The 27945-nt window shown below is 47.6% G+C and overlaps 1 protein-coding gene across 7 annotated transcripts in view; it reads right to left on the reverse strand.

Moving 5' to 3' along the window:
* The window catches only part of DTX3 (deltex E3 ubiquitin ligase 3), a 150546-nt gene that overhangs the window by 111602 nt on the left and 10999 nt on the right, over positions 1–27945 (reverse strand). For 2 of the 7 annotated variants that reach the window (XM_063952337.1, XM_063952338.1), the window contains exons 2-3: positions 12114–12172; positions 10873–10951 (exon numbers count right to left, since the gene is read on the reverse strand). Coding sequence is in view for 3 of the 7 variants with exons in the window: in XM_063952334.1 (XP_063808404.1) it covers positions 12114–12126 (13 nt within the window). In the remaining 4 variants the exon portion in view is untranslated. Of the gene's footprint in view, positions 1–10872; positions 10952–12113; positions 12265–27945 lie in introns of those variants that run through there. The other 5 variants (XM_063952336.1, XM_063952341.1, XM_063952334.1 and 2 more) reach the window with 3 other exon arrangements.

Below are 27945 nucleotides of genomic sequence, written 5' to 3' on the forward strand. Positions count from 1 at the left end.
TCCCCGAGGTCGAATTTACCCTCTCTCACTTCCCGAGACACAGGCCATGTCGGAGTATATACGGGAGAACTTGGAGAAAGGGTTCATCAGGTCTTCTACATCTCCGGCCGGAGCAGGGTTTTTCTTCGTCAAAAAGAAGGATGGGGGGTTGCGGCCCTGTATTGACTATAGAGGTCTCAATTACATAACAATTAAGAACAGACATCCGTTACCTCTGATTCCAGAACTGTTCGACCGTGTTAAAGGAGCTACTGTATTTACTAAGTTGGACTTACGGGGGGCCTACAATCTTATACGTATTCACCCAGGGGACGAATGGAAGACGGCATTTAATACCCGGGACGGCCATTACGAATACCTGGTAATGCCTTTTGGCCTATGTAACGCCCCAGCCGTCTTTCAAGAGTTCGTTAACGAAATCTTCAGAGATCTCCTCTATGACTGCTTGGTAGTGTATCTGGATGACATCCTCATTTTTTCTAGAAATCTAAAGACCCACCGGGAACAAGTCAAAGAAGTGTTAACTCGTTTACGAAGGAATCAGTTATTCTGTAAATTAGAGAAGTGCACCTTTGAAGTACCCACGATTCCATTCCTCGGTTACATTCTTTCAGGGCAGAGATTACAGATGGACCCCGCTAAAGTCCAGGCGATTCAGGATTGGGCACTTCCAGCTACCCTTAAAGGAATTCAACGTTTCCTGGGGTTTGCTAACTTCTACCGAATATTCATTCAAAATTATTCTTCTGTCATAGCTCCTATAACTGCATTAACTAGGAAGGGAGCTGATCCTGCCAAGTGGTCTCCGGAGGCTTTGGAGGCTTTTTCATCTTTAAAGGAGGCCTTCACGACTGCTCCAGTTCTTCGACAACCCGATCTCAGCCGTCCGTTCTTGGTGGAGGTTGATGCCTCTACTGTAGGAGTAGGAGCAGTATTATCCCAGCTTTTCGAGGACAAGAAGGTCCATCCGTGTGCGTTCTTCTCGAGAAGATTCTCCCCCGCTGAACAGAATTACGCTATTGGGGAACAGGAATTACTGGCAATAAAGTTGGCCTTTGAGGAGTGGAGGTATTTGTTGGAGGGAGCTCAGCATCCAATTTCGGTGACCACGGATCACAAGAACCTCCTGTATCTACAGTCAGCCCGATGTCTGAACCCAGGCCAAGCAAGATGGGCACTCTTCTTTACCCGTTTTAATTTTAAACTCAGTTACCGACCAGGTTCCCTCAACAAAAAGGCAGATGCATTATCTCGCTCCCTAAGTTCAGAAGAACCCTCTGACCGTTCAAAAGAGCAATTTATCCTGGAATCCACCTCTTTTTCTGCAACTAATACCTCTCCACTTCCTCCTCCAGGGAAGATCTTCGTTGCACCAAATCTTCGCAAAAAACTTCTTACATGGGCTCACTCCTCCTCCTTTATGGGCCATGCGGGCGGTCATAAGACACTTAAATTCATTCAGCGCTCCTACTGGTGGCCTCATCTCAGGACTGACGTTCAGGAATTCGTAGCTGCCTGTCCAAAATGTGCCCAGCACAAAAGTCCCAAAGGTCCACCAGCCGGGTTACTCCATCCTTTGCCGGTACCACTAAGACCATGGACGCATATTTCTATGGACTTTATTACAGATTTACCTATGTCTGGTGGGCGGAACACCGTATGGGTCATAGTTGACCGATTCTCTAAAATGGCACACTTTGTTCCTCTGGCTAATCTTCCATCTGCATCCCAGTTGGCAAAATTGTTTATAGCAGAGATCTTTCGACTCCATGGTCTACCCCAGGAAATCGTGTCTGATAGAGGTCCTCAATTTGTGGCCAGGTTTTGGAGATCCCTATGTTCTGCTCTTGGCGTGAAATTAAACTTCTCCTCAGGATATCATCCTCAAACGGATGGTCAAACAGAGAGAGTGAACCAGGATCTGGAGACTTTTCTGCGTTTATTCATGTCCTCCTCACAGGACGACTGGCTGGACTTCCTCCCGTTCGCAGAATTTGCCCATAACAATCTTTATCACTCTGACTTCCAACTTCTGCCTACGCTCGAGGTTCCGGCCGCAGAGTCAACACTTCGTCAATTTACTAAAGCCTGGAAACAAGTTCACAAGACTTTGCTCAAGACATCCAAGAGATATAAGACCTATGCAGATCTGAAACGAAAAGCTGTACCAAGCCTTAAGGTAGGAGATCGGGTTTGGGTTTCCACACGTAACCTAAGATTAAAGGTTCCTACAAAAAAGTTTGCTCCCAGATTTATTGGGCCTTACCCAATCGAAAGAGTCTTGACTCCTGTGGCTTACAAAGTGAAATTACCTCCGCAGTTAAGAATTCCTAATGCATTTCATATTTCTCTCTTAAAACCACTGGTACTTAATCGGTTCAGAGCCGCTCTGCCTAAATCACCCAAGATCCAATCAGCACATGGAGATGAATTTGAGATTCACAAGATCCTCGATTCTCGCAGACGTTATGTTGATTGGAAGGGGTATGGGCCAGAGGAGAGATCTTGGGTAGATGCAGAGGATGTCCATGCTCCAAGACTTCTTCGGACATTTCATGCCAAGTTTCCAACTAAACCACATAGGTGTCCGGAGTCCACCTGCAAAGGGGGGGGGGGGTACTGTCAGCGTCCGGAGTCTTACCGGTACGCTGGGGCCGCGGGGCTGGCTTCCTTGGCGTTGTGCGGGCAGCGGCGGAGGTGGGCTGCTGCGCCGGATCCGTGGCCAGCAGTAGCGGCGGTGAGGGGGTCCGCTCGTGGCGGCGGGACGCCGCTACAGCGGGTCGCTCTTGCTGAACCGTTGCTTGGAGACCAGGGGCAGTGAGCAATGTGACTTTGCAAAAAGGTCTGCATTACTGGGCGCCGCCATGTTGGAGACCAAGTTTTAAGCATAGTTCCTGTTTCTTCCAGCCAATCCAGGGGAAGCTCTCCCTATAAAAGGGGGCTGGTTTAGGACAGGGATGCCAGTGCTTCAAGTTACAACCCTGTTGTAGGTGCTTTAGCCTGTGCTCCCAGGATTCCTGCTGTATCTTGGTTCCTCCTGATCCTGCTTGGTCGGTTCTCTGTTGCTGCTGCAGCCCTGCCGTTTCTAGCCTGCTACTGCCTGTGGAAGCGCTCCTGGAAAACCCGGTCCAGTAAGACTCTTTGGGCACAGTCGGCCCCGGGTCTTCTGCCTCGTCTTTCAAGCCACACTCCACAGATCTCCTTCACCAGCCACGCCTTTGTACCACTGACCACAGCCTGCAGATTGTTATCTTCAAGCCTCGTTTTCCAAACCACAGTCCACAGTCCTTGTCTCCAGCCACGTTTTCAACTACCATCCACAGTTCCACAGTTCATCATCTACAGTCTCGTCTTTCGAATCACAGTCCGCAGTTCTTCACCTCCAGCCACGTCTTTAACCATTGTGCTTCAGCCTCGGTTCTCTACCTCAGTCCTGTACATAATAAATACTTTCCATTGACTCTCAAACCTCGCCTACGTTCTTCATTGCTCCGTGTCCCATGCGAAGGAACTATATCCAGCCCCCTCATCTGGTTCATTCACAGCCTGCTACCTCCTCCGGCAAATCTCAGCTGCCGGATCCTCAAACCCTGCCAGACGTGACAACAGATTCTTCAAATCAGGCTTACCAGCTTCTCAAAAAGCAAGTATGTCTTTACAGAAAGCAATTCAGAAACTCAGGTCATTGTTCCAGTTCCACTTCAGCTGCAAAACCAGGGTTATTATTCCAACCTGTTTGTAGTTCCGAAACTGGACGGTTCGGTAAGACCCATTTTAAATCTAAAGTCGTTGAACCCGTACTTACGGGTGTTCAAGTTCAAGATGGAGTCTCGGAGAGCCGTGATCTCAGGTCTGGAGGAGGGGGAATTCTTGGTGTCTCTGGATATCAAGGATGCGTACCTTCATATTCCGATTTGGCCACCTCATCAGGCTTATCTAAGGTTTGCATTACAGGACTGTCACTACCAGTTCCAGGCCCTGCCGTTTGGCCTCTCTACGGCACCAAGGGTGTTCACCAAGGTAATGGCAGAGATGTTTCTCCTCCGCAAACGGAGTGAACATAATACCGTACCTGGACGATCTGCTGCTAAAAGCACTATCCAGGGAGAGGTTGTTAGTCAACATTGCCCTCTCAACCTGACTACTCCAGGATCACGGGTGGATTTTGAACCTACCAAAATCTCATCTGGAACCAACACGGAGGCTTCCGTTCCTGGGGATGATATTGGATATGGAGGCGCAGAAGATATTCCTTCCATTGGAAAGAGCATTGGTGATCCAGTCGATGGTGCGGGATGTTCTAAGACAAACCCGGACATCGGCGCATCTATGCATTCGCCTTCTGAGAAAGATGGTAGCCGCTTACGAGGCGATACAGAATGGAAGGTTTTACGCAAGGCCTTTCCAGCTGGATCTGTTGGACAAATGGTCTGGATCGCATCTTCACATGCACCAGAGGATCCGTCTGTTGCCAACAGCCAGGATTTCTCTTCTGTGGTGGCTTCAGACTTCTCATCTGACCAAGGCCCGAAGGTTCGGGATTCAAAATTGGATTCTGCTAACCGCAGACGCAAGCCTCAGAAGTTGGGGAGCAGTCACCCAGGGGGAACAGTTCCAAGGAAAATGGTCAAATCAGGAAGCCATTCTTCCAATCAACATTCTGGAACTAAGGGCCATATACAATGCCCTTCTACAGGCATTGCATCTTCTTCAAGATCAAGCCATTCAGGTTCACTCGGACAATGTGACGGCAGTAATGTACATAAACCGACATGGCGGAACCAAGAGCAGGTCAGCAATGTCAGAGGTAACAAGGATTCTCCTCTGGGCAGAGAGACGCTGTGGCGTTGTCCGTGATCTTCATTCTGAGAGTACACAACTGGGAATCAGACTTCCTCAGCAGACACGACCTCCACCCAGGAGAGTGGGGCCTTCACCTGGAGGTGTTCGGATGCTTGACACGTCGGTGGGGAATGCCACAAATCGACATGATGGCCTCTCATCAACAAGAAGCTCAAGCGGTATTGTTCCAGGTTGAGGGAACCGTAAGCAGTGGTGGTGGATGCTCTGGTGACTCCATGGGTCTACCAGATGGTGTACGTGTTTCCACCACTCCCATTGATCCCAAGGATTCTCAAAAGAATAAAAAGGGAAAAGGTTCAAGCAATTCTCATTGCTCCGGACTAGCCAAGAAGGGCCTGGAATGCGGATCTACTGGAGATGCTCCTAGAGGACCCATAGCCTCTACCTCTTCGCGAGGACCTTCTCCAACAGGGGCCATTCGTCTATCAAGACTTACCACGGCTACGTTTGACGGCATGGAGGTTCAGCGTCAAATTCTAGCTTGGAAAGGGATCCCGCTTAGGGTTATTCCAACCCTGATCCAAGCCAGAAAGGGGGTAACGTCTAAACATTACCACCGTATTTGGAAAAAATACGTCTCTTGGTGTGAGTACAAGAAATTTCCTGTGGTGGGATTTCAATTGGGAAGTTTTCTCCTTTTTCTGCAGTCAGTTGTGGATGTGGGCCTACGTTTGGGCTCCATAAAAGTCCAGATTTCAGCCTTATCCATTTTCTTCCAGAAACAATTGGCTTCTCTCCCTGAGGTTCAGACATTTTTGAAGGGGGTTCTGCACATCCAACCGCCTTTTGTGCCTCCTACGGCACCTTGGGACCTCAAAGTGGTGTTGCAGTTCCTGCAATCGGAATGGTTTGAGCCTTTACAGGACGTTGACGTCAAGTTTCTTACGTGGAAGGCCGTCACGCTGTTGGCCTTGGCTTCTGCGTGTGTGTCGGAGCTGGGGGCGTTGTCTCACAAAAGCCCCTATTTGATTTTTCATGAAGATAGGGCTGAACTCAGAACTCGTCAGAAATTTCTTCCAAAGGAGGTGTCTGCGTTTCATATCAACCAACCTATTGTGGTTCCGGTGGTTACCGACACCTCTGCTACTTCAAAGTCCTTGGATGTCGTGAAGGCTTTGAAGATCTATGTGAAGCGGACAACTCGTCACAGAAAATCTGACTCGCTATTTGTTCTCTATGATCCCAATAAAATTGGGTGTCCTGCTTCAAAGCAGACGATTGCACGCTGGATCAGGCTTACTATCCAGCATGCTTATTCCATGGCAGGTTTGCCGTGTCCAAAATCTACACAGGCCCACTCTACTAGATCGGTGGGTTCTTCCTGGGCGGCTGCCCGGGGTGTCTCGGCTTTACAGCTCTGCCGAGCAGCTACTTGGTCAGGTTCGAACACGTTTGCTAAGTTCTACAATTGGCCTCTGATAACCTTCAGTTTGGTTAATCAGTTCTGCAGGAACCTCAGCACTCTCCCACCCAGTTTGGGAGCTTTGGTACATCCCCATGGTACTAATGTGGACCCCCGTATCCTCTAGGATGTAAGAGAAAATAGGATTTTAATTACCCACCGGTAAATCCTTTTCTCGTAGTCCGTAGAGGATACTGGGTGCCTGCCCAGTGCTTTGTTTCTTCCTGCACTGTTACTTGGTTAAGTATTGTTGGTTCATCAGTTGCTGTTCCTGGTTTAAAGTCTGGTTAACTTGGCTTTCCTCTAGTTTGTGTGTGCTGGTTCGGAATCTCACCACTATCCTTTTGGGTGTAGTACGGTATGCCGGCGGTCGGGCTCCCGGCGACCAGCATACCGGCGCCGGGAGCCCGACCGCCGCCATACCGACAGCGGGGCGAGCGCAAAGGAGCCCCTTGCGGGCTCGCTGCGCTCGCCACGCTGCGGACACGGTGGCGCGCCACACTATTTTATTCTCCCTCCAGGGGGGTCGTGGACCCCCACGAGGGAGAATAGCTGTCGGTATGCCGGGATTCCGGCGCCGGTATACTGTGCGCCGGCATCCCGACATTCGGCATACTGAAGACCACCCATCCTTTTATAGCCTTCTCTCAAAGTATGTCTGTCTCCTCGGGCACAGTTTCCTGAACTGAGTCTGGTAGGAGAGGCATAGAGGGAGGAGCCAGCCCACATTATCAATTTCTTAAAGTGCCCATAGCTCCTAGTGGACCCGTCTATACCCCATGGTACTAATGTGGACCCCAGTATCCTCTACAGACAACGAGAAAAGGATTTACCAGTAGGTCATTAAAATCCTTTTATTTCCAATTTGAAGCCAAAGTATCTTCTATTCCCAGCTTATAGATGCATAGCTATTATTGTCGGCCTACAGATATACAGGTAAAGTGGGTTTAGTCCTACCAATGGAAAAGCTGGTATCTGTGCTAAACACTCTGCATCCAGAACATGATAATCAGCTCACATAAATACAGCACCAAGAGAAGGAAATCTAGTATGTAATGAAACCCGTATGTAAATCCTGGCTCTAGCAAAAATCTAATGATAAAAGTATATAAATTGTTTTCAATATATGTTAAACACTTTACCATGCTGCTCTTCCACATTGCACACAGACATCTCCGCAGCAATCTCACAGCCTAACAACCAGCTCCACCATCGCCGTCCAGGCATGGTGACCCTGGGGTTCAGAGTCTTGTAGCACATCAAAAGTTTATCTGGCTCACATATACATAGACACTGTATATGCCCAAATTCTAGTTTTTGGATTTGCCCCCCAAAACTCGCTATGCATCTATTTTTCAAATTCAAGGAACATCAGACTGTTTATAAATGTTCTTTTGCTCTGAGAAAAGGTTTGGTGGGCCCCACTAACCAGCGAACCCGCTATATATGAGCAAACTCCCCTCTTGAATTGTATTTTAACATCTCAACCAGAAAGCAAAATCTCATTAGTTTTGTGAAGCCCAGACCCTGAATTCAATGAACAATGCCTCAATCCATCCAGTATCTCTCATTAGGAAATACAAGATTTTCTACGCCAATGAACACTGCCACAACCAGCACACAGATCAAGAGTCACACGACATCATAATCAGTGGCGGCTCCTACATGGGTGGAGGGGGGCTGCCACTGGCTGTGATGCCTGGGTTATTCCCGCTGCCGCCGGGTCCCGGCATCTGCACAATATAACTGACAGGTGCCGGGGCCAGTACATGCTCACCAGCGGCATGGGACTGCGCATGAGCAAAACCTCTGCTTCTATGGACTGCATCGGCTGCAGCCCATAGAAGCCAGTCAGGGCTACCCGAAAGGCAGGGAGTGGCTTTCCACATGAAGCACATTCTCTGCTAATTGCAGCCCAGTCTGGCAGTCACAGAGGGAGGAAACACCTCCCAATGGGACTGACTGTCCTGAGGTTGACTGTCAGGTAGGACTTCCAATAGGAAGTCACTGCCAGTCACAGTGTAGCCAGTGCAGTCACAGACTGCATCTGAGGTGGTGGATTTTGCTGGGTGGAGCTGCAGTCCTGCAACTAATTATACAAAAGTTTGCTCTGCAGGCAGCTTTGCAAAGGAGTTTAATATAGGATTTCAACAAAACATATTTGTAGCATCCAGGTGACACAAAACAATGATGGACCTAATTAAAAGTTGAATATACAGATGTGTCCTCATGCATCATGCAACACGTGATGCCTAGAGTGAGTGAGCCGGTAGGTCCAGTGCAACTCTACTAATGTCAGGCACCTTTAATAGCAGCAAATGCGTCTTATTTGCAATGCAATGGACTAGGATGCTAGAGGATACCGTGCTGACTAATTTGATAAATAACACTTCTATATTGTGTGTAACTAATGCTGGGTACACACTAGTAGATATATCTGCAGATCAAATCACGTCACAAACTGGGCGGGTGTTTACACGCACCCGCCCAATTCAGCTGCCAATCACTGTCAGCATCTGAAGCAAGTGTACAGGCGGTTGGCTGACCGCCCGTACACACAGCACGATGTGCAAATATATAGTTAGATATATTGGCCGTCGGCTGAGCTGCAGGGCCGACGCCATACAGTATGTCTTTGAACAACTGCGTTCACAGACATATTGTTCGTACACACTGGCTGACGGACAAACGATATATCGGCTGTTCAATAGATTGGCTGATATATCAGCCAGTGTGTATGCACCATTAGTCTGCATACGGAGCACAATAGAACTTGTATTGGAAAAAAGCTGCAGCTGCTTCATTGTAGCACTTTGTGTACAGATTCAGAGACTCAGTTGCATACAGATATGAAAGTGTCTTATATCAAATTAATCAGCACTGTCTCCTCTTGCCTCATGCATTTTTGGCAAAAAAAGACGCATTTTTGGCAAAAAAAATTATGCATAAAATACGTCCAACGCTAGAAGATTCGCTCACGACCTGCCGTGCCAAGAAGGGCTGTAAGTCCAACTGCAAGTTACTTTTGCAACACAACCCCACATTTTGTCCCATCAGCTGCAGCATTCATTAGCAAACTGGGTGCTGTGGCAAGCTAAGGTGCTGTGGGTTACTTGCAGGGGTGACACAGGTTAGTGGACCTGGACCAAACCAAATTATTTATGGTGCATGTGGCTGGCAAAACCAAAGGCCAATATAAAATCTGTGGACAATCAGAGGAGCAACCCTGTCTACTACCACATAACTGAACATAAGGATGACATATTAAGCATAATTTGATACATTTAATAGTTTTTCAGAATTTTTCAATAAGTAAGTTTTGGCATAGGGGTGTCATGAAAAAAAAAAGTTTGGATACCTCTGGTCCAGACTATAGTACTGTTGTTAATTATTTGGGGAGGTGTGGCACAGTTGTTATATATTTTTGTAGAATAGCACTTATCATCCTCATGTTGCAGGTGGCTGTCATTATTTACTCCGCATTCTGAGTTGCACATATCGCTATAGGGGTCTATTCCGTCCGTGAATTGGCGTCAAGTGAGAAAGACGACAGTTGCCGACTTTTTTTAGGTCAAATCAGGATTCAACCTATTCAAATGAGTTGCAGTTTTTCCGACTTGTCGGAAAACACGTGGATTGGTGGATCAGCTGTGGATCCACGTATTTTGTGAATTTTGCGGCCACTTCCAACAGGTTTCTGGCCCGTTTTCGACAATGCTAATTCGACTTAACAAAAACCTGTCGGAAAAGCCCGCAAATTGAATACTGAACTGTCGGATCCCAGGCATTAAATTGACCACATTTTTCTACAGTTATGCAGCTATGATTTCACTCTTACATTCAGCACACAAAACTTCAGCTTACACAAAATGATGCTCCAAATGAGAAGGGTATTAATTAACAGATCATCAACCACAAGAACTCATATCTAGAAATGTTTAAAGTTATTTCTTACATTTCCACTACCCCCTTGTTACCTGTGGCACGTAGATAAAGGTATATACAGTAACCTATTCCTCACAAAACGACCACAGCGACACAGAGGGCCTGATTCAGAGATGGATGCTGCTGCTTGCGCTTGTCTGCAGAATTGCACCAGCGATATGCAAATGGTGCAAATAACTGCGCCGGAATGTGGAAGAACTGAGACGCTCACTTTCTGTATCCCTGTGCACAGTGGCGCCATCAGTGGTTCTGGTCTACCAACGGTGCACCATTGCATCAAGCACTGACAGTTGCACCTGCCTGTGGCCAACGCAGTGTCTCCATCTGCACATAGTCTCTATGGTTTCGCATATGAGAATGCAGGCCGCTCTCACTGACATGCCCACAACACACCCACTATACAGCCATCAGGCCATATCCCAGACACTGCCCAGGAACGCCCATCTCTCTGCTTTGCCACCTCTGATGCCAGCGCCTCTGTACGCAGCAGCACTTTTGTGTGTACAGTCAGGATAACACATCCGCCGTAGGGGTTCTCAGAATAATTTGCACATAATAATCTCTCAACTGCGCAAACATCTGCATTGCTTTCAGTTAGCGTCCATCTCTGAACCAAGCCCAGAGCTTATGGATGCTCAAACAGTGATATCAGAAACACATACCTCTGACCCCTCCCACTGAGAAATCAGGGACAATTCTCAGATTTAATCGGGCTCAGGAGACCGAAATCAAGGGAACTATCTGTGAATTGAGAACAAAGACTTAACTTCTACAGCAACATAGCAAACAGCGTGGGGCATTGCAGTAGCTGTATATCATTATACAATCATAAAATTGTCAGTTTTTACTGCAAATGATTACTCCTATTTTTGTGTATTTTTGTGTTTTATATCAAACATTTCTAGAAAATCAGCAGTATTTTTATTTCCACATAAATATTTAACGTGTTGGGTATGTGTGACCGGCGGTTAGGAGACCGGCAGTCACAATACCGATGGCGGGATGCCGGCAATTAGATGCGTGGTGGGGGGGGGGGGGGCGAGTGCAACAATGCCCCTTGCAGGCTCGTTGCGCTCACCACAGGTTTTATTCCCACTCTATGGGTGTCGTGGACACCCACGAGTGGGAATAGTCCCTGTTGGTCGGCATGCCGACCGTCGGGATAGTGAGCGGTTGGGATGTAGGTGCTGGTATTGTGACCGCCAGTCAGATAACTACATCCCATATTTAACATATTATAGAGAGTAACCAGTGAACAGTTTGTACTGTGTGACTTACAGGGTAGTTCTTCAAAATAACGATTTCCTATAAATGCATTAAATGATTTCATGTGTACAGGAGCCTCAGCTTTCGGAAAATAAATTACATACGTCGGTTCTCTAACAAAAACAAGTAATACATAAAAAATATACATTTACTTTCTATAGTGTGCGTTTTCTTGTCTTTATCACTCGTGATCCATGTATGATTGTCACACAAATTGCTAGTACCCCATTATACATAATGTGAGAAGCTCTTGAAATATATTCTAGGGCCCTCGTACTGTCGCTATGTAAACACAGCCAGCACTGTAAGGCACTTACTCATTTCTATAATATATGAGTGATTCGCCCCAAAATATCTCCCATTGTGCCCGTGACATGTTTTTTGCTCACTGTTTTACCTAAAATATAATTTACCTTGGCACTGGGATGAGCCCTTGCAATGAAACTTGTATAATTTTTAAACCATTAAAGTACAAGTTGACATACTATTAAAAGCAGACTTAGAGATTGGAAACAGCACTTGGCACAGCGATTTAATTTTCTCTGCAATCGTCTAGAGGAGATCTTAGCTTCAATGTAGTTATCCTCCTATAGCCTACTACTAAATTCTGTCACTAAATGAAATCAGAGCTGCTTACCTGGAGACCCCATGGGCTGTTTCCACGGAAGAAATCCCCAAGGTCCTATTACAGCTTAACTGGAAGAAAAACACATAAAAGAGATAATGGTAAGAATGCAATCACTCCAGCCTCAGCACTGTCTATGAGAACTCTCTGCTTGCACTTTCACATCACATATTTGTTATATAGTGTAATGCTGTCAGTGGGCGGAGACAGAGCTACTCATTGCAGGGAAAAGGCCCAGTGTTATAAGTAATTTCTGCTAACGTGAAAGAGATCTATGAGGAGGAAATAAAACAAAGCGGCCTTACACTGTAAACACATGCCCATCCCCCACCACACTGTATTCAGGAGAGTGTGAGCTGTCCCTCACACAACCGGTACCTGTCACTTTCTATGTAATGTAATGACCATTTTGTTTCCCAATTACCTCAGCACGGCTGTATGCTGGAATTATACAGGCAAGACCCTTGCCTTTGTTCTTGCCTGTAGAGAGCTATACACAGGGCACTTCGGAGCTTATCGGTTGCAGGTGCTCATATAATTCACTGAAGGAAACATCATGCTTAATATAACAAATTTGTGACTGACTGTTCCTCAGAGCACCAGCATTACACGTACTATTAGATATTAACTCTCTGCACACTGTACTGTCTGTGACCCAGTCGGTAAATGCCACAATAGCTGGCGTGCAAGAGACTCTGAGACAGAAAAGGTACCTAATATTAAAATGTGGATGATCCATAAGGAAAACATTTGTTTATACACACCACCTTTGCTATGTTTTTAACGGTCATTTGAAATCAGGCATATATCATTACTTTCGGCGGCTGACCTCTGGTAGCATGCAGATACGCTTGTATGCAGGTAAGCTGTGTACACACTAGGCGATTTTGGCCTAAAAAATAAATAACAACATAAATGTCGTTATCGTTTATTTTTAGGCTTCTATCGTCCAGCGTGTATAGGGATGATATTGGTGAACGATGAACGATACGCGCTCCCGCACATCATTCAGGGATCACCAATATTGAGCTGACATGCAGCTCAACCCGTCAATGTCGGGCTGAGCTGCATGTCCGGGGATGCCGGCGGTGACGTCACTGATCGTTATCGTTGAACGATAACGTTCAGTGTGTACGCACCATATCGTTGAACGCTATATCATTTAACGATATAGTCGTTCATCGACGGCATTTCATTACCGCCTGGTGTGTATCCGGCATATGGTCAACATGTACAGAAAGTTGATATTTAACATGATGGACTTCAATTAACATTGTCAGAATGTCAACAGCCAGAATGTTGTCACCCAGTTTTAGGGCTAGGGTGGGTACACACTTGGCAGGCAGCTCTGCCCATCTAGCTGACCCTAAAGATTGGTAAGGTTTATGTACAAATGATCTTGTATATGCACACTTACCAATTGTTCGCCTGATATGTGCCGGCATAATTGTGTTTGGCATAATATGTAATAGCCATTATGGTGTGTGGCATAATGTGTAATAAGTATTAAGGTGTGTGGCATAATGTGTAATAAACATTACAGTGTGTGGCATAATGTGTAATGGGCATTACGGTGTTTGGCATAATGTGTAAGGGGCATTACGGTGTGTGGCATAATGTGTAATGGGCATTACGGTGTGTGGCATAATGTGTAATAAGCATTAAGGTGTGTGGCATAATGTGTAATGGGCATTACAGTGTTTGGCATGTGTAATAAGCATTACGGTGTGTGGCATAATGTGTAATGGGCATTACGGTGTGTGGCATAATGTGTAATAAGCATTACGGTGTGTGGCATAATGTGTAATAAGCATTAGGGGGTGGCATAATGTGTAATGGGCATTACAGTGTTGCATAATGTGGCCATGCCCTTATTGTCATGTAGCCACTCCCCTAGTTTCATGTGACCACGCCGCACATGATCCGTGGTTTTCTACTTGCACCATTGGTCGGCAGAAGATTATTTTGCTTATGCCCACCTACTTTTTATTTCATATTCAATGGATTCTGTGGGCGATATTGTTTGGTTGGCAGGTTGCCCCTATACACAGCATCTGCCATGCTTTAGGGTCGACCTGATATGTCTGAACGACATTGTTCATAGACATATCGGTTGTACACACAAGCTAACGGTCCAGCCAATATCGCATTCATCAGCTGTATGAACTATATATCGGCAAGCGTGTACCCAGCATTATGCTGCAATTAGGGTTAGGGTTAGATCAGGGTTAGGCTGCATAGAGTAACCAATTAACAGTAACGTTTGTACTGCGTAACTTACAAGGAAGTTATTTAACATAATACATTTCTATAGAATGATCTCGTGTATGGAGGCCACAGCTTTTGGAAAATTAATGATATATGGCAGTTCATACATAAGTACAGGTACTACATAAAAATATATAAATCTTCTTTGGATAGTGTGCAGTTATGATTAGGGCTAAGTTTAGAGTAAGACTGAACAGGAAATCCCACTGCCAACATGCAGAGTGTCGACACTCTGTGCATGTTGAGATCCTTAATGTTGACATTCAAAACATGTCATCATTATGCTGTCGGCATTCTGACTGTCAACAAAATATACCACACCTGATACACTGCATGGCAAATTGCATGTTTAGGCCCATTGGGTAATGTATGGCGGCAGCCGGGATCCCGGCGGTCAGCATACCGACATCAGGATTCCGGCCGCCAGAATGCCGGCAGCGGGGCGAGTGCTTAAAGTCCGCTTGCAGGCTCGGTGGTTCGTTGCGCTCGCCACAGGTCCTGTGCCCACTCTATTGGAGTCGTGGACACCCATGAGTGGGAATTGTCCGTGGTCGGGATTCCGGCGTCGGTGTCCTGACCGCCGGGATCCCGACAGCTAGCAATGTAACCGTATCCCGTTTATGCAGGCTGACAACGATGTTATAAAAACATCAAAAGAAACAGTGCTGATCCTCCTTACTCTCACTGCTTATTTACTGTATACATGAACAGAATTTTAACATACAAAATGGAAATCTGTAAATAATTAAAGGGATAGTACAAAAATGTTAGGAGGCAGACTCTTAGGTAAGGTGATATTTTGCTACTAGGAGATTCATCACGCCCTACGGGTGCTCTTCACACCGTCATAAGGGGCTATGCCCCCTTAACCATTGCACGCCCCTGTGACAAGCAATATTTGTATTATATGGAGTATTACCTCTAATCATAATTGTGTGAGTTGGTAAATACTGCACGGACAAATGGCGTGCGATGGTTAAGGGGTCGTAGCCCCTTGCAACGGTGTGAACTGCGCATGCAGGGCCTGATGAATCACCTAGTAGGTGCTGTGGTTCGGGGAGTGGCTGGTGCGGGGGAGACGTGGATGGGTGAGGGGGTCCGGGGGTGCAGCGGGTGGGGGAGGGTCGGTTGCGTGGGTGCTGCAGGAGGGGAAGGGGGTGTGTGGGGGTGCCGTGGATGGGGCCCAGAGGTACTGCGAGTGTGGGAGGTGTGGGTAATGCTCCTCCTGCTTCACCTCCTGGAAGCAGCTAAGCTGCTGTCCTCCCTTTGGCAGTGGCTCTCCCAGAGACTCGCACAGCAACCAAGCAGCCAGTCACTATTGTTAGCGCCAGTGTCCCAATGCGCTGCATTACAGGGAAGAAGATGCATTCAATAAACTACAGCTCCCAGCAGGCCTTAGCACCGGAATGCTTTGGCGCTAAGGGCTGCTGGGAGCTGTAGTTTATTTAGTGCTTCTTCTTCCCTGTAATGCAGCGCGGTGTGACACCGGCGCTAACAATAGTGACTGGCTGGCAGAACTGACTGACTCGCTGAATCAATGTAAAAGGTGAGAGTGCCGTGCAGTGTCAGTGACACAGCACACTCACTCCACTGCACAGCACTGTCACCTTTTACATTGATTCAGCGTCCCGACACTACCCTCCGCGATATCACCCACTCTATCCGTTACATTAGCCATCTCGGGGCTACCAGGCCAGCAGCCCAGGTGCTGTGTTGCGGAATCAGGGCCTCTGGGGATCTGGACACGGCTGTGGCGGGGAGGCACTTCTGTGACATCACGCGCAGAGGAGGCTCCGTGGCTCAGAGAGTATGCGGCGCAGGGAGGCCTATGAAAGCCTTCCACTGCGCCGCTTTCATACACATCTATGCCGGTTGCTGCAGCAGCTTTTGTTCCACCTGTGCCGTGGCTAGGGAGTGGGGATTGTTGATGTCGGAGGGGACAGGCGGACTGGCAGCAGGACATAGCGGACGCTGCAGTAAATGTTTTGTTTTCCCCCCTATCTACAGCACAGAGACTTGCTGCAGATGCAGTGGCATACCCTCCAACTGTACCTTTTTGGCAGATACAGTACCTTCTTTTTATGGTCTGTACCGATTTTTGGCTCTCCAAACTTCCATTGAAAGTATAGGAAAAGGGGTGTGGCCACGCCACTTACCCGTGGTCACACGCCCTTTTCATACCTCCCCCATCAATCCTCCTCTCAACCACCCTCCCCCCTCAACAACCCTCCCCCCATCAATCCTCCTCCTCATCCCCCTCTCAACCACCCTCCCCCCATCAATCCTCCTCCTCCCCATCTCAACCACCCTCTCCCTCTCAATCTAACCCCCCCTCTCAACCACCCGCCCCCTCTCAACCTAACCCAACCTCTCAACCACCCTCCCCCTCTCAATATAACCCCCCCCTCTCAACCACCCTCCCCCTCTCAATCTGACCCCCCCTCTCAACCACCCTCCCCCGTCCAACCTCCCACCCCCTTTCAAGCCCCTTCTCCCAGGCAACCTCCCACCCCCTTTCAAGCCCCTTCCCCCATCCAACCTCCCACCCCTTCTTTGTACTACGAAAATGAGGAAGAGGGTGAGTGGGCCACTATGGCCCCAGAAGATGATGGTCCGGAAATGGAGCCTAGTAAGATTTATTTTCTTATTCACAAATATTTCAGGATTATAAATATAAAACAACATGTGTCTTCAACGGGTGGTCTTCTGTTTGCCGGCGGTCGGGCTCCCGGCGCTCAGTATACCGGCGCCGGGAGCCCGACAGCCGGCATACCGACACTTATTTTCCCTCGTGGGGGTCCACGACCCCCATAGAGGGAGAATAAAATAGTGTGGCGCGCGTAGCGCGCCACCGTGCCCGTAGCGTGGCGAGCGCAGCGAGCCCGCAAGGGGCTCATTTGCGCTCGCCAAGCTGTCGGTAAGCCGGCGGTCGGGCTCCCGGCGCCGGGATGCTGGTCGCCGGGAGCCCGACCGCCGGCCAGCCGTAGTGAACCCGTCTTCAACCTGTGTCCTTGCAGCTGCTGTGTGCAACCACATCCAACCATTCCCTGCCACAGTTAGACTATTAAGACAGGCTGTCTCTGTTGCAGGCCATGCTGGGATGTGTAGTTCCAAGCAGCTACAGACACACAGGGCCAACACACAGGTAGTGCTACGGATGTCATTTCAAGAAAAAAATGTTTGGCAAAGTTGGTCTGCACAGACATAGAGGTAGGAAGGCCCTGATTAATCATAATCGCGGGAAAATTATTTAGGAATTTAAAGCAAGACTAGTTTAAAATTGAAACAGTATCATAGTAAGCCAATCACATTGCTAAAGCATTAATTTAGCTAATGAAAATGAGTTTAAAAAGGAATAATAAAGGCCTAGGCTAATGAACTCATTTTAGTCTAACATCTTAAGATGTGTGTGGCCCCATTACCAAAGATGGGTTGTGGCCTTAAACAACCCATAAATAGAATTTGGAAAGAAGTGATACGGAAACATGACAGATGCAGTGTAGCTACCGTGTTTCCCCGATAATAAGCCCTACCCCAAAAATAAGCCCTACCCTTGCTTTTGGAAACTGGTCCAAAATAAGCCCTACCCCGAAAATAAGCCCTATCAAAATTCCCATTACCCGAGTCCGTGCACTAAATTCAATGCCCCCAGCTCCACCCCCGCTAACCCCCTTCACCGCCGCCCTGCTTGAGGGATGCTGTACAGTACTGAAGACTCCATCTCCAAGTCCCAGGGATGCATTGCGCCCTGCGCATGATGTCACCGCGCACATCACACGACTTCTGTACACGGCGGGAGCGGAGTAGCAGTGGCGCTGGCAGAAAGCAAGAAGAACAACTGGAACTGGAAAGTGCTGTAGGTGAGGAGCAGGACTGGGGGCATGGTGGCTGTAAAAGGAGGACTGGGGGCTGTGAAAGCAGGACTGGGGGCATGGTGGCTGTAAAAGGAGGACTGGGGGCTGTAAAAGCAGGACTGGGGGCATGGTGGCTGTAAAAGGAGGACTGGGGGCTGTAAAAGCAGGACTGGGGGCATGGTGGCTGTAAAAGGAGGACTGGGGGCTGTAAAAGCAGGACTGGGGGCATGGTGGCACCTAATTTTTTAAATTTGCTGTCAATGTTAATTAAAATAAGCCCTACCCCAAAAATAAGCCCTATGGTGTTTTTTGTTGGAAAAAAAATAATAAGACAGTGTCTTATTATCGGGGAAACACGGTATGTTTGATGTGTTTTGTGTACATAAGGACAGAGATATAATTCAATTTGGAATACAGTATCTCGACTAAAAATTGAGTGTAAATGTTGGGATCAATTTTTATGACATTAATAAGTAGCATATGTGACGTCCATAATCATCTTTACAGTGGAATTCAATATGTTTAATATTTATGTTTCTTAACAAAATATGAGATTGTGTGCTCATGTAATAGTGTACACATTCATCTCCACTTATTTCAGATCCTGACCTTGGAGATCGAGATCTGGCCATACGTGCGGAATTATTGGCCATGCAGGCCCTTCTGGCCAATGTTCAGACTTTGCTTTTGTTTTTTTTATATGCTTCTGTTAGAAAAACAGTCGAAATATTTAACAAATAACATTCTGTTTGTTTACATAAATAAAATAAATAAATAAATAAGCTATTGTGTTGTGTCTTTATTTTAAACAAAAAATTTTTTTTAATAAACATTTACACTATTTCATCTATCCTCAGATTATTCAATATGTGTTGATTTTAGATTCCTCCTACTTTTTAATTTTTATCATTATTGGTGGATCACTATTTTTATAAAAAAAAATAAAAAAACATGTATCTTATAAAAATAAGAATTTACTTACCGATAATTCTATTTCTCATAGTCCGTAGTGGATGCTGGGGACTCCGTAAGGACCATGGGGAATAGCGGCTCCGCAGGAGACTGGGCACATCTAAAGAAAACTTTAGGACTAACTGGTGTGCACTGGCTCCTCCCCCTATGACCCTCCTCCAAGCCTCAGTTAGGATACTGTGCCCGGACGAGCGTACACAATAAGGAAGGATTTTTGAATCCCGGGTAAGACTCATACCAGCCACACCAATCACACCGTATAACCTGTGATCTGAACCCAGTTAACAGCATGATAACAGAGGAGCCTCTGAAAGATGGCTCACAACAATAATAACACGATTTTTGTAACAATGGCCCTCATTCCGAGTTGATCGGTCGCAAGGCGAATTTAGCAGAGTTACACACGCTAAGCCGCCGCCTACTGGGAGTGAATCTTAGCTTCTTAAAATTGCGACCGATGTATTCGCAATATTGCGATTACTAACTACTTAGCAGTTTCAGAGTAGCTCCAGACTTACTCTGCCTGTGCGATCAGTTCAGTGCTTGTCGTTCCTGGTTGACGTCACAAACACACCCAGCGTTCGCCCAGGCACTCCCACCGTTTCTCCGGCCACTCCTGCGTTTTTTCCGGAAACGGTAGCGTTTTCAGCCACACGCCCCTGAAACGCCGTGTTTCCGCCCAGTAACACCCATTTCCTGTCAATCACATTACGATCGCCGGAGCGAAGAAAAAGCCGTGAGTAAAAATACTTTCTTCATAGTAAAGTTACTTGGCGCAGTCGCAGTGCGAACTTTGCGCATGCGTACTAAGCGGATTTTCACTGCGATGCGATGAAAAAGAACGAGCGAACAACTCGGAATGAGGGCCCATAACTATGTACAAGTATTGCAGACAATCCGCACTTGGGATGGGCGCCCAGCATCCACTACGGACTATGAGAAATAGAATTATCGGTAAGTAAATTCTTATTTTCTCTAACGTCCTAAGTGGATGCTGGGGACTCCGTAAGGACCATGGGGATTATACCAAAGCTCCCAAACGGGCGGGAGAGTGCGGATGACTCTGCAGCACCAAATGAGAGAACTCCAGGTCCTCCTCAGCCAGGATATCAATTTTGTAGAATTTTACAAACGTATTTGCTCCTGACCAAGTAGCTGCTCGGCAAAGTTGTAAAGCCGAGACCCCTCGGGCAGCCGCCCAAGATGAGCCCACCTTCCTTGTGGAGTGGGCATTTACAGATTTTTGGCTGTGGCAGGCCTGCCACAGAATGTGCAAGCTGAATTGTACTACAAATCCAACGAGCAATAGTCTGCTTAGAAGCAGGAGCACCCAGCTTGTTGGGTGCACACAGGATAAACAGCGAGTCAGATTTCCTGACTCCAGCCGTCCTGGAAAAATATATTTTCAGGGCACTGACAACGTCTAGCAACTTGGAGGCCTCCAAGTCCCTAGTAGCCGCAGGCACCACCAATAGGTTGGTTCAGGTGAGATGCTGAAACCACCTTAGGGAGAAACTGAGGACGAGTCCTCAATTCCGCCCTGTCCGAATGGAAAATCAGATAAGGGCTTTTTCAGGATAAAGCCGCCAATTCTGACACGCGCCTGGCCCAGGCCAGGGCCAACAGCATGACCACTTTCCATGTGAGATATTTTAACTCCACAGATTTAAGTGGATCAAACCAATGTGACTTTTGGAACCAAAAACTACATTGAGATCCCAAAGTGCCACTGGAGGCACAAAAGGAGGCTGTATATGCAGTACCCCTTTTACAAACGTCTGAACTTCAGGGACTGAAGCTAGTTCTTTTTGAAAGAAAATTGACAGGGCCGAAATTTGAACCTTAATGGACCCCAATTTCAGGCCCATAGACACTCCTGTTTGCAGGAAATGTAGGAATCGACCCAGTTGAATTTCCTCCGTCGGGCCTTACTGGCCTCGCACCACGCAACATATTTTCGCCAATTGCGGTGATAATGTTTTTGCGGTTACATCCTTTCTGGCTTTGATCAGGATAGGGATGACTTCATCCGGAATGCAGGGTCCTTGCTGGAGCAGGTCCCTTCTTAGAGGTAGAGGCCACGGATCCTCCGTGAGCATCTCTTGAAGTTCCGGTTACCAAGTCCTTCTTGGCCAATCCGGAGCCACGAATATAGTGCTTTCTCCTCTCCATCTTATCAATCTCAGTACCTTGGGTATGAGAGGCAGAGGAGGGAACACCTACACTGACTGGTACACCCACGGTGTTACCAGAGCGTCTACAACTATTGCCTGAGGGTCTCTTGACCTGGCGCAATACCTGTCGAGTTTTTTAATCATGTGGACGACTTCTGGGTGAAGTCCCCACTCTCCCGGGTGGAGGTCGTGCTGAGGAAGTCTGCTTCCCAGTTGTCCACTCCCGGAATGAATACTGTTGACAGTGCTATCACATGATTTTCCGCCCAGCGAAGAATCCCTGCAGCTTCTGCCATTGCCCTCCTGCTTCTTGTGCCACCCTGTCTGTTTACGTGGGTGACTGCCATGATGTTGTCCGACTGGATCAATACCGGCTGACCTTGAAGCAGAGGTCTTGCTAAGCTTAGAGCATTGTAAATGGCCCTTAGCTTCAGGATATTTATGTGAAGTGATGTATCCAGGCTTGACCCTAAGCCCTGGATATTCCTTCCCTGTGTGACTGCTCCCCAGCCTCGCAGGCTGGCATCCGTGGTCACCAGGACCCAGTCCTGAATGCCGAATCTGCGGCCCTCTAGAAGATGAGCACTCTGCAACCACCACAGGATGGATACCCTTGTCCTTGGTGACAGGGTTATCCGCTGATGCATCTAAAAATGCGACCCGGACCATTTGTCCAGTAGGTTCCACTGGAAAGTTCTTGCGTGGAATCTAACGAATGGGATTGCTTCGTAGGAAGCCACCATTTTTACCCAGAACCCTTGTGCATTGATGCACTGAGACTTGGTTCGATTTTAGGAGGTTCCTGACTAGCTCGGATAACTCCCTGGCTTTCTCTTCCGGGAGAAACACCTTTTTTCTGGACTGTGTCCAGGAACATCCCTAGGAAACAGAAGACAAGTCGTCGGACCCAGCTGCGATTTTGGAATATTGAGAATCCGATCGTGCTGCCTCAACACTACCTGAGATAGTGCTACACCGACTTCCAACTGTTCCCTGGATCTTACCCTTATCAGGGAATCGTCCAAGTAAGGGATAACTAAAATTCCCTTCCTTCGAAGGGATATCATTTCGGCCATTACCTTGGTAAAGACCCGGGGTGTCGTGGACCATCCCTACGGCAGCGTCTGAACTGATAGTGACAGTTCTGTACCATAACCTGAGGTACCCTTGGTGAGAAGGGTAAATTTTGACATGAAGGTAAGCATCCTTGATGTCCCAAGACATCATGTAGTCCCCTTCTTCCAGGTTCGCAATCACTGCTCTGAGTGACTCAATCTTGAATTTGAACCTCTGTATGTAAGTGTTCATAGATTTTAGATTTTAGATTTAGAATCGGTCTCACCGAGCCGTCTGGCTTCGGTACCACAATAGTGTGGAATAATACCCCGTTCCCTGTTGCAGGAGGGGTACCTTGATTATCACCTGCTGGGAATACAGCTTGTGAATGGCTTCCAAAACTGCCTCCCTGTCAGAGGGAGACGTCGGTAAAGCCGACCTTTGGAAATGGCGAGGGGGAGACGTCTCGAATTTCAATATGTACCCTTGAGATATTACCTGAAGGATCCAGGGGTCTACTTGCGAGTGAGCCCACTGCGCACTGAAATTCATTGAGAACGGGCCCCCACCGTGCCTGAGCTTGTAAGGCCCTAGCATCATACTGAGGGCTTTGCAGAGGCGGGAAAGGATTTCTGTTCCTGGGAACTGGGTAATCTCTTCAGCCTTTTTTCCTCTCCCTCTGTCACGAGCAGAAAAGAGGAACCTTTTGTCCGCTTGCCAACAAAGGACTGCGCCTGATAATACGGCGTCTTATTTTGAGAGGCGACCTGGGGTACAAACATGGATTTCCCAGTTGTTGCCATGGCCACCAGGTCTAAAAGACTGACCCCAAATGTCCCCTTTCAAAGGCAATACTTCCAAATGCCGTTTGGAATCCGCATCACTTGACCATTTTACTGGTAGAATTGGACAACGCACTTATACTTGATGCCAGTCGGCAATTATTCCGCTGTGCATCCTGCATATATAGAAATGCATCTTTTAAATGCTCTATAGGCAATAATATACTATCCTTATCTAGGATATCAATATTTCCAGTCAGGTAATCCGACCATGCCAACCCAGCACTGCACCTCCAGGCTGAGGCGATTGCTGGTCGCAGTATAACACCAGTATGTGTGTGAATACATTTTTGGATACCCTCCTGCTTTCTATCAGCAGGATCCTTAAGGGCGGCCATCTCATGAGAGGGTAGAGCCCTTGTTCTTACAAGCGTGTGAGCGCCTTATCCCCCCTAGGGGGTGTTTCCCAACGCACCCTAACCTCTGGCGGGAAAGGGTATACAGCCAATACTTTTTAAGAAATTATCAATTGTTATCGGGGGGAAACCCACGCATCATCACACATTTTATTTCTCAGATTCAGGAAAACTACAGGTAGTTTTTCCCTCACCGAACATAATACCCCTTTTTGGTGGTACTCGTATTATCAGAAATGTATAAAACATTTTCCATTGTCTCAATCATGTAACGTGTGGCCCTACTGGAAATCACGGTTGTCTCTTCACAGTCGACACAGGAGTCAGTATCCGTGTCGGCGTCTGTATCTGCCATCTGAGGTAACGGGCGCTTTAAAGCCCCTGACGGCCTATGAGACGTCTGGACAGGCACAAGCTGAGTAGCCGGCTGTCTCATGTCAACCACTGTTTTTTTATACAGAGCTGACACTGTCACGTAATTTTCAACAGTACATCCACTCAGGTGTCGACCCCCTAGGTGGTGACATCACTGTTACAGACACTCTGCTCCGTCTCCACATAATTTTTCTCCTCATACATGTCGACACAAACGTACCGACACACAGCACACACACAGGGAATGCTCTGATAGAGGACAGGACCCCACTAGCCCTTTGGGGAGACAGAGGGAGAGTTTGCCAGCACACACCAGAGCGCTATATATATACAGGGATAACCTTATATAAGTGTTTTTCCCCTTATAGCTGCTGTATAGTTAATACTGCGCCTAATTAGTGCCCCCCTCTCTTTTTTAACCCTTTCTGTAGTGTAGTGACTGCAGGGGAGAGCCAGGGAGCTTCCCTCCAACGGAGCTGTGAGGGAAAATGGCGCTTGTGTGCTGAGGAGATAGGCTCCGCCCCCTTCACGGCGGCCTTTTCTCCCGCTTTTTTTAGGAAAACTGGCAGGGGTGAAATGCATCCATATAGCCCAGGAGCTATATGTGATGTATTTCTTTAGCCATATAAGGTTTAAACATGTTGTATTGCGTCTCAGGGCGCTCCCCCCCAGCGCCCTGCACCCTCAGTGACCGGAGTGTGAAGTGTGGTGACAGCAATGGCGCACAGCTGCAGTGCTGTGCGCTACCTTATTGAAGACAGGAACGTCTTCTGCCGCCGATTTTTCCGGACCTCTTCGCTCTTCTGGCTCTGTAAGGGGGCCGGCGGCGCGGCTCCGGGACCCATCCAGGCTGAACCTGTGATCGTCCCTCTGGAGCTAATGTCCAGTAGCCAAGAAGCCCAATCCACTCTGCAGTCAGGTGAGTTCGCTTCTTCTCCCCTTAGTCCCACGATGCAGTGAGCCTGTTGCCAGCAGGTCTCACTGAAAATAACAAACCTAACTAAAACTTTCACTAAGAAGCTCAGGAGAGCCCCTAGTGTGCACCCTTCTCGTCGGGCACAGAAATCTAACTGAGGCTTGGAGGAGGGTCATAGGGGGAGGAGCCAGTGCACACCAGTTAGTCCTAAAGTTTTCTTTAGATGTGCCCAGTTTCCTGCGGAGCCGCTATTCCCCATGGTCCTTACGGAGTCCCCAGCATCCACTTAGGACGTTAGAGAAAATAGTATTAACTGTATGATGCAACTAGGCCAACAAACATATTTTAGGCTTTCAGTATGTTTGAGGGCTTAATTGCTGTATGTTATTGACCAATTATGTTGTCAAACACTTCCTTTTGCAGTGTTTGATGACTTAATTGAACAATCACATTACAATTTCTTCTTGTATTTGCTGATACATTTGCTTGCTTTGAAAAAGTGAAAAAAACCAAAACCATTGTGCGATTAGTTGCAAGGTAGCGAAAGCAACGCGACAGTACAAATTAAGTAGCTATGTTACAAATGCAATGCACACATGCAAAATAGTACTGTACGTACTGGTAGCGATGATGGGGGTCATTCCAAGTTGATCGTAGCCCAGCGCAGGGCTAGTCCGCCCCGCATGTCTGTCCGGCACCCCCCCTTCCCCCCGCACAAGTACAAAAGCGCTTTTGTACTTGTGGAGTAACTCCCGGCCAGTGCAGCTCCTGCGGCTGGCCGGGAGTTGATCATCGCTACCCCTGGTCGCAGCGGCTGCGTGTGACGTCACGCAGCCGCTGCGGCCCCCCCCCCCCCGCAGGTCCGGCCATGCCTGCGTTGGCCGGACCGCGCCCCCATAACGGCTGCCAAACGCTGCCATGCCACCCCCTCCCGCCCAGCGACCGCCTTTGCCTGTCAATCAGGCAGAGGCGATCGCTAGGGAATGATGGCCTTCGTCGCCGGGCATGCGCAGTTCCGACCCAATCACTGCGCTGCGATAAACTGCAGTAAGCGATCGGGTCGGAATGACCCCCGATGTTTGTAACATTGCACACACATCGCTACCGTGCAATGCCGAATGGTATACACCTCTTTTTTGCACTGCTGCACATGCGTTTGCAATAGTGCGCATAGGGCGTGATTTTGCAGTCTTGCGACGCGTTCACTCGCTTGCGAACGCTGCTAGCGTGCGTTCCGAATAGCGATCAACTCGGAATGACCCCCTGTGTCTTCTGCTGCAATTACATGCTGTAGCTGGAGTGATTATGCTTACACAGTGATCTCGCCAAGCAAAAAAATGTATAGGTCCCCTCTTTTAAAAAACTATATATTAAAATAAACTACTTTGTATTTCTGGGTTATGTATGATTTTGAGATCCCCATATGCCTGTCCACACAACATCAGACTACCCCACATGCCCATCTGAGCGCATTCAAATGCCCACCTGATTCCCCCATATAGCATCAGACCACTCAACATGCCCCTTAAATGCATGTTTAATGCCTTCATAATCCTACATGTTTTTATGTGTGTGATTTTTTTTTTTTTCCTTTTTTACCCACAAAGTAAGCAAATGAAGTTCCAACCAACATATATCCTAGGGCCCCATGAGGTTCTGATTTGCGGTTACAGGAATGGTCGGAGAGTTTGTGGAAATTGGGTGAGTTGGTTTTGTGTTGGGGTGTGTTTTATATGAAATTGGGGCTGGGACTTATTTTGTTCTTATTCTTCTGGGTAAATGTAAGGAACAGACATGCTTTTACATACTGTTTATGCATAATGTTCATTTATCCAGTTAGCTAATGGATTTGCCCCAGGCTATCGTATTGACCATGAAAAGCCGTCACGAGCTACAGCTTATCGGGGCTTTTGTTTCATCTGCCTCAGGTAGGCAAAACAAAATCCTCGATAAGCCCTGGCTTTTCGGGGATGCGACATCACACAGGTTTCACTGAGGGGAGTCCTAATAGAATTGGCCGAAAAAAATATCGGGAAACCGCTAAAAATGTCTGGTTTTTGTATTCGATTATTTTTTTCCGATAGCTGGATACCGCCATATGTATTAACATTTGGGGGATATTCCACGAAAACAGCCATTGCTTTGGGCGGTAAATAGAGGATGTTAAGGATTCCCAGGATATACTACATCTGATATCTGCCACAATCCCTCTGTTTCCATTGGCAAAGCAGCCCCCATAGGTTTCTAGCGTAATTACTAGAATAGGATTAACACACTTAAAACATACCTCCCAACATACTGATTCTTCAATGCGGGACTCTTTGTGCGACGAAGCGGTGTGGCGCCGAAAAGGGTGCGTGGCCTAATGGAAAGGGTGCGTGGCTTAGAGTGGATGCCACGATCGCAAGCCATGCCCTCAATTTTCGTCACAGTGGGGGCATGGCTAGCGCTCTGTGAGCTGCTGGCCATGCCCCCAGTCCCTCTGCCTCACTGGAATAGAGGCTGTGCACATGCGCTCAGCGTCTATTCTCCGCTGCTCTGAGCAGAGCAGCGAGTGATCAGGAGCCTCCCAACTGCCCCCCCCCACCACCACTGCGGGACACTGCGGCCCGCAGGAGGGACAGCGGGAAAGACCCCAAAAAATGGGACTGTCCCGAGAAAATCGGGACAGTTGGGAGGTATGCTTAAAAGGCGATATCCACAATGTAAGGGGCTGCCAGGATACAAACTATTTTCCTTTGCTGTGCTCACTTTTCTATGGCACTTTACAGACTTTCAATGGTTTCCTTGTCGTGCTTACCACTGTCCACTGATCCAGCCTACTGTGTACAATAGAAATTGGCACTGGGTTGGTCCGTGGCGCTCAGCTCAGTAACCATGGAGAAAGGTGTGAGAGTTGTCTCTGCTACCAGCCTTTCCAGACATACGCAAGTGGGAAAACCATTCTTTCTAGTTATTACCAATTTTCCCCTTCAGAATATTTGAATGCATAATCTTATGCATAGTTTCCTGCGACTTACAGTACTACAGT

Source organism: Pseudophryne corroboree, chromosome 2, assembly GCF_028390025.1.
Source record: "Pseudophryne corroboree isolate aPseCor3 chromosome 2, aPseCor3.hap2, whole genome shotgun sequence".
NCBI classification, from domain to species: Eukaryota; Metazoa; Chordata; class Amphibia; order Anura; family Myobatrachidae; genus Pseudophryne; species Pseudophryne corroboree.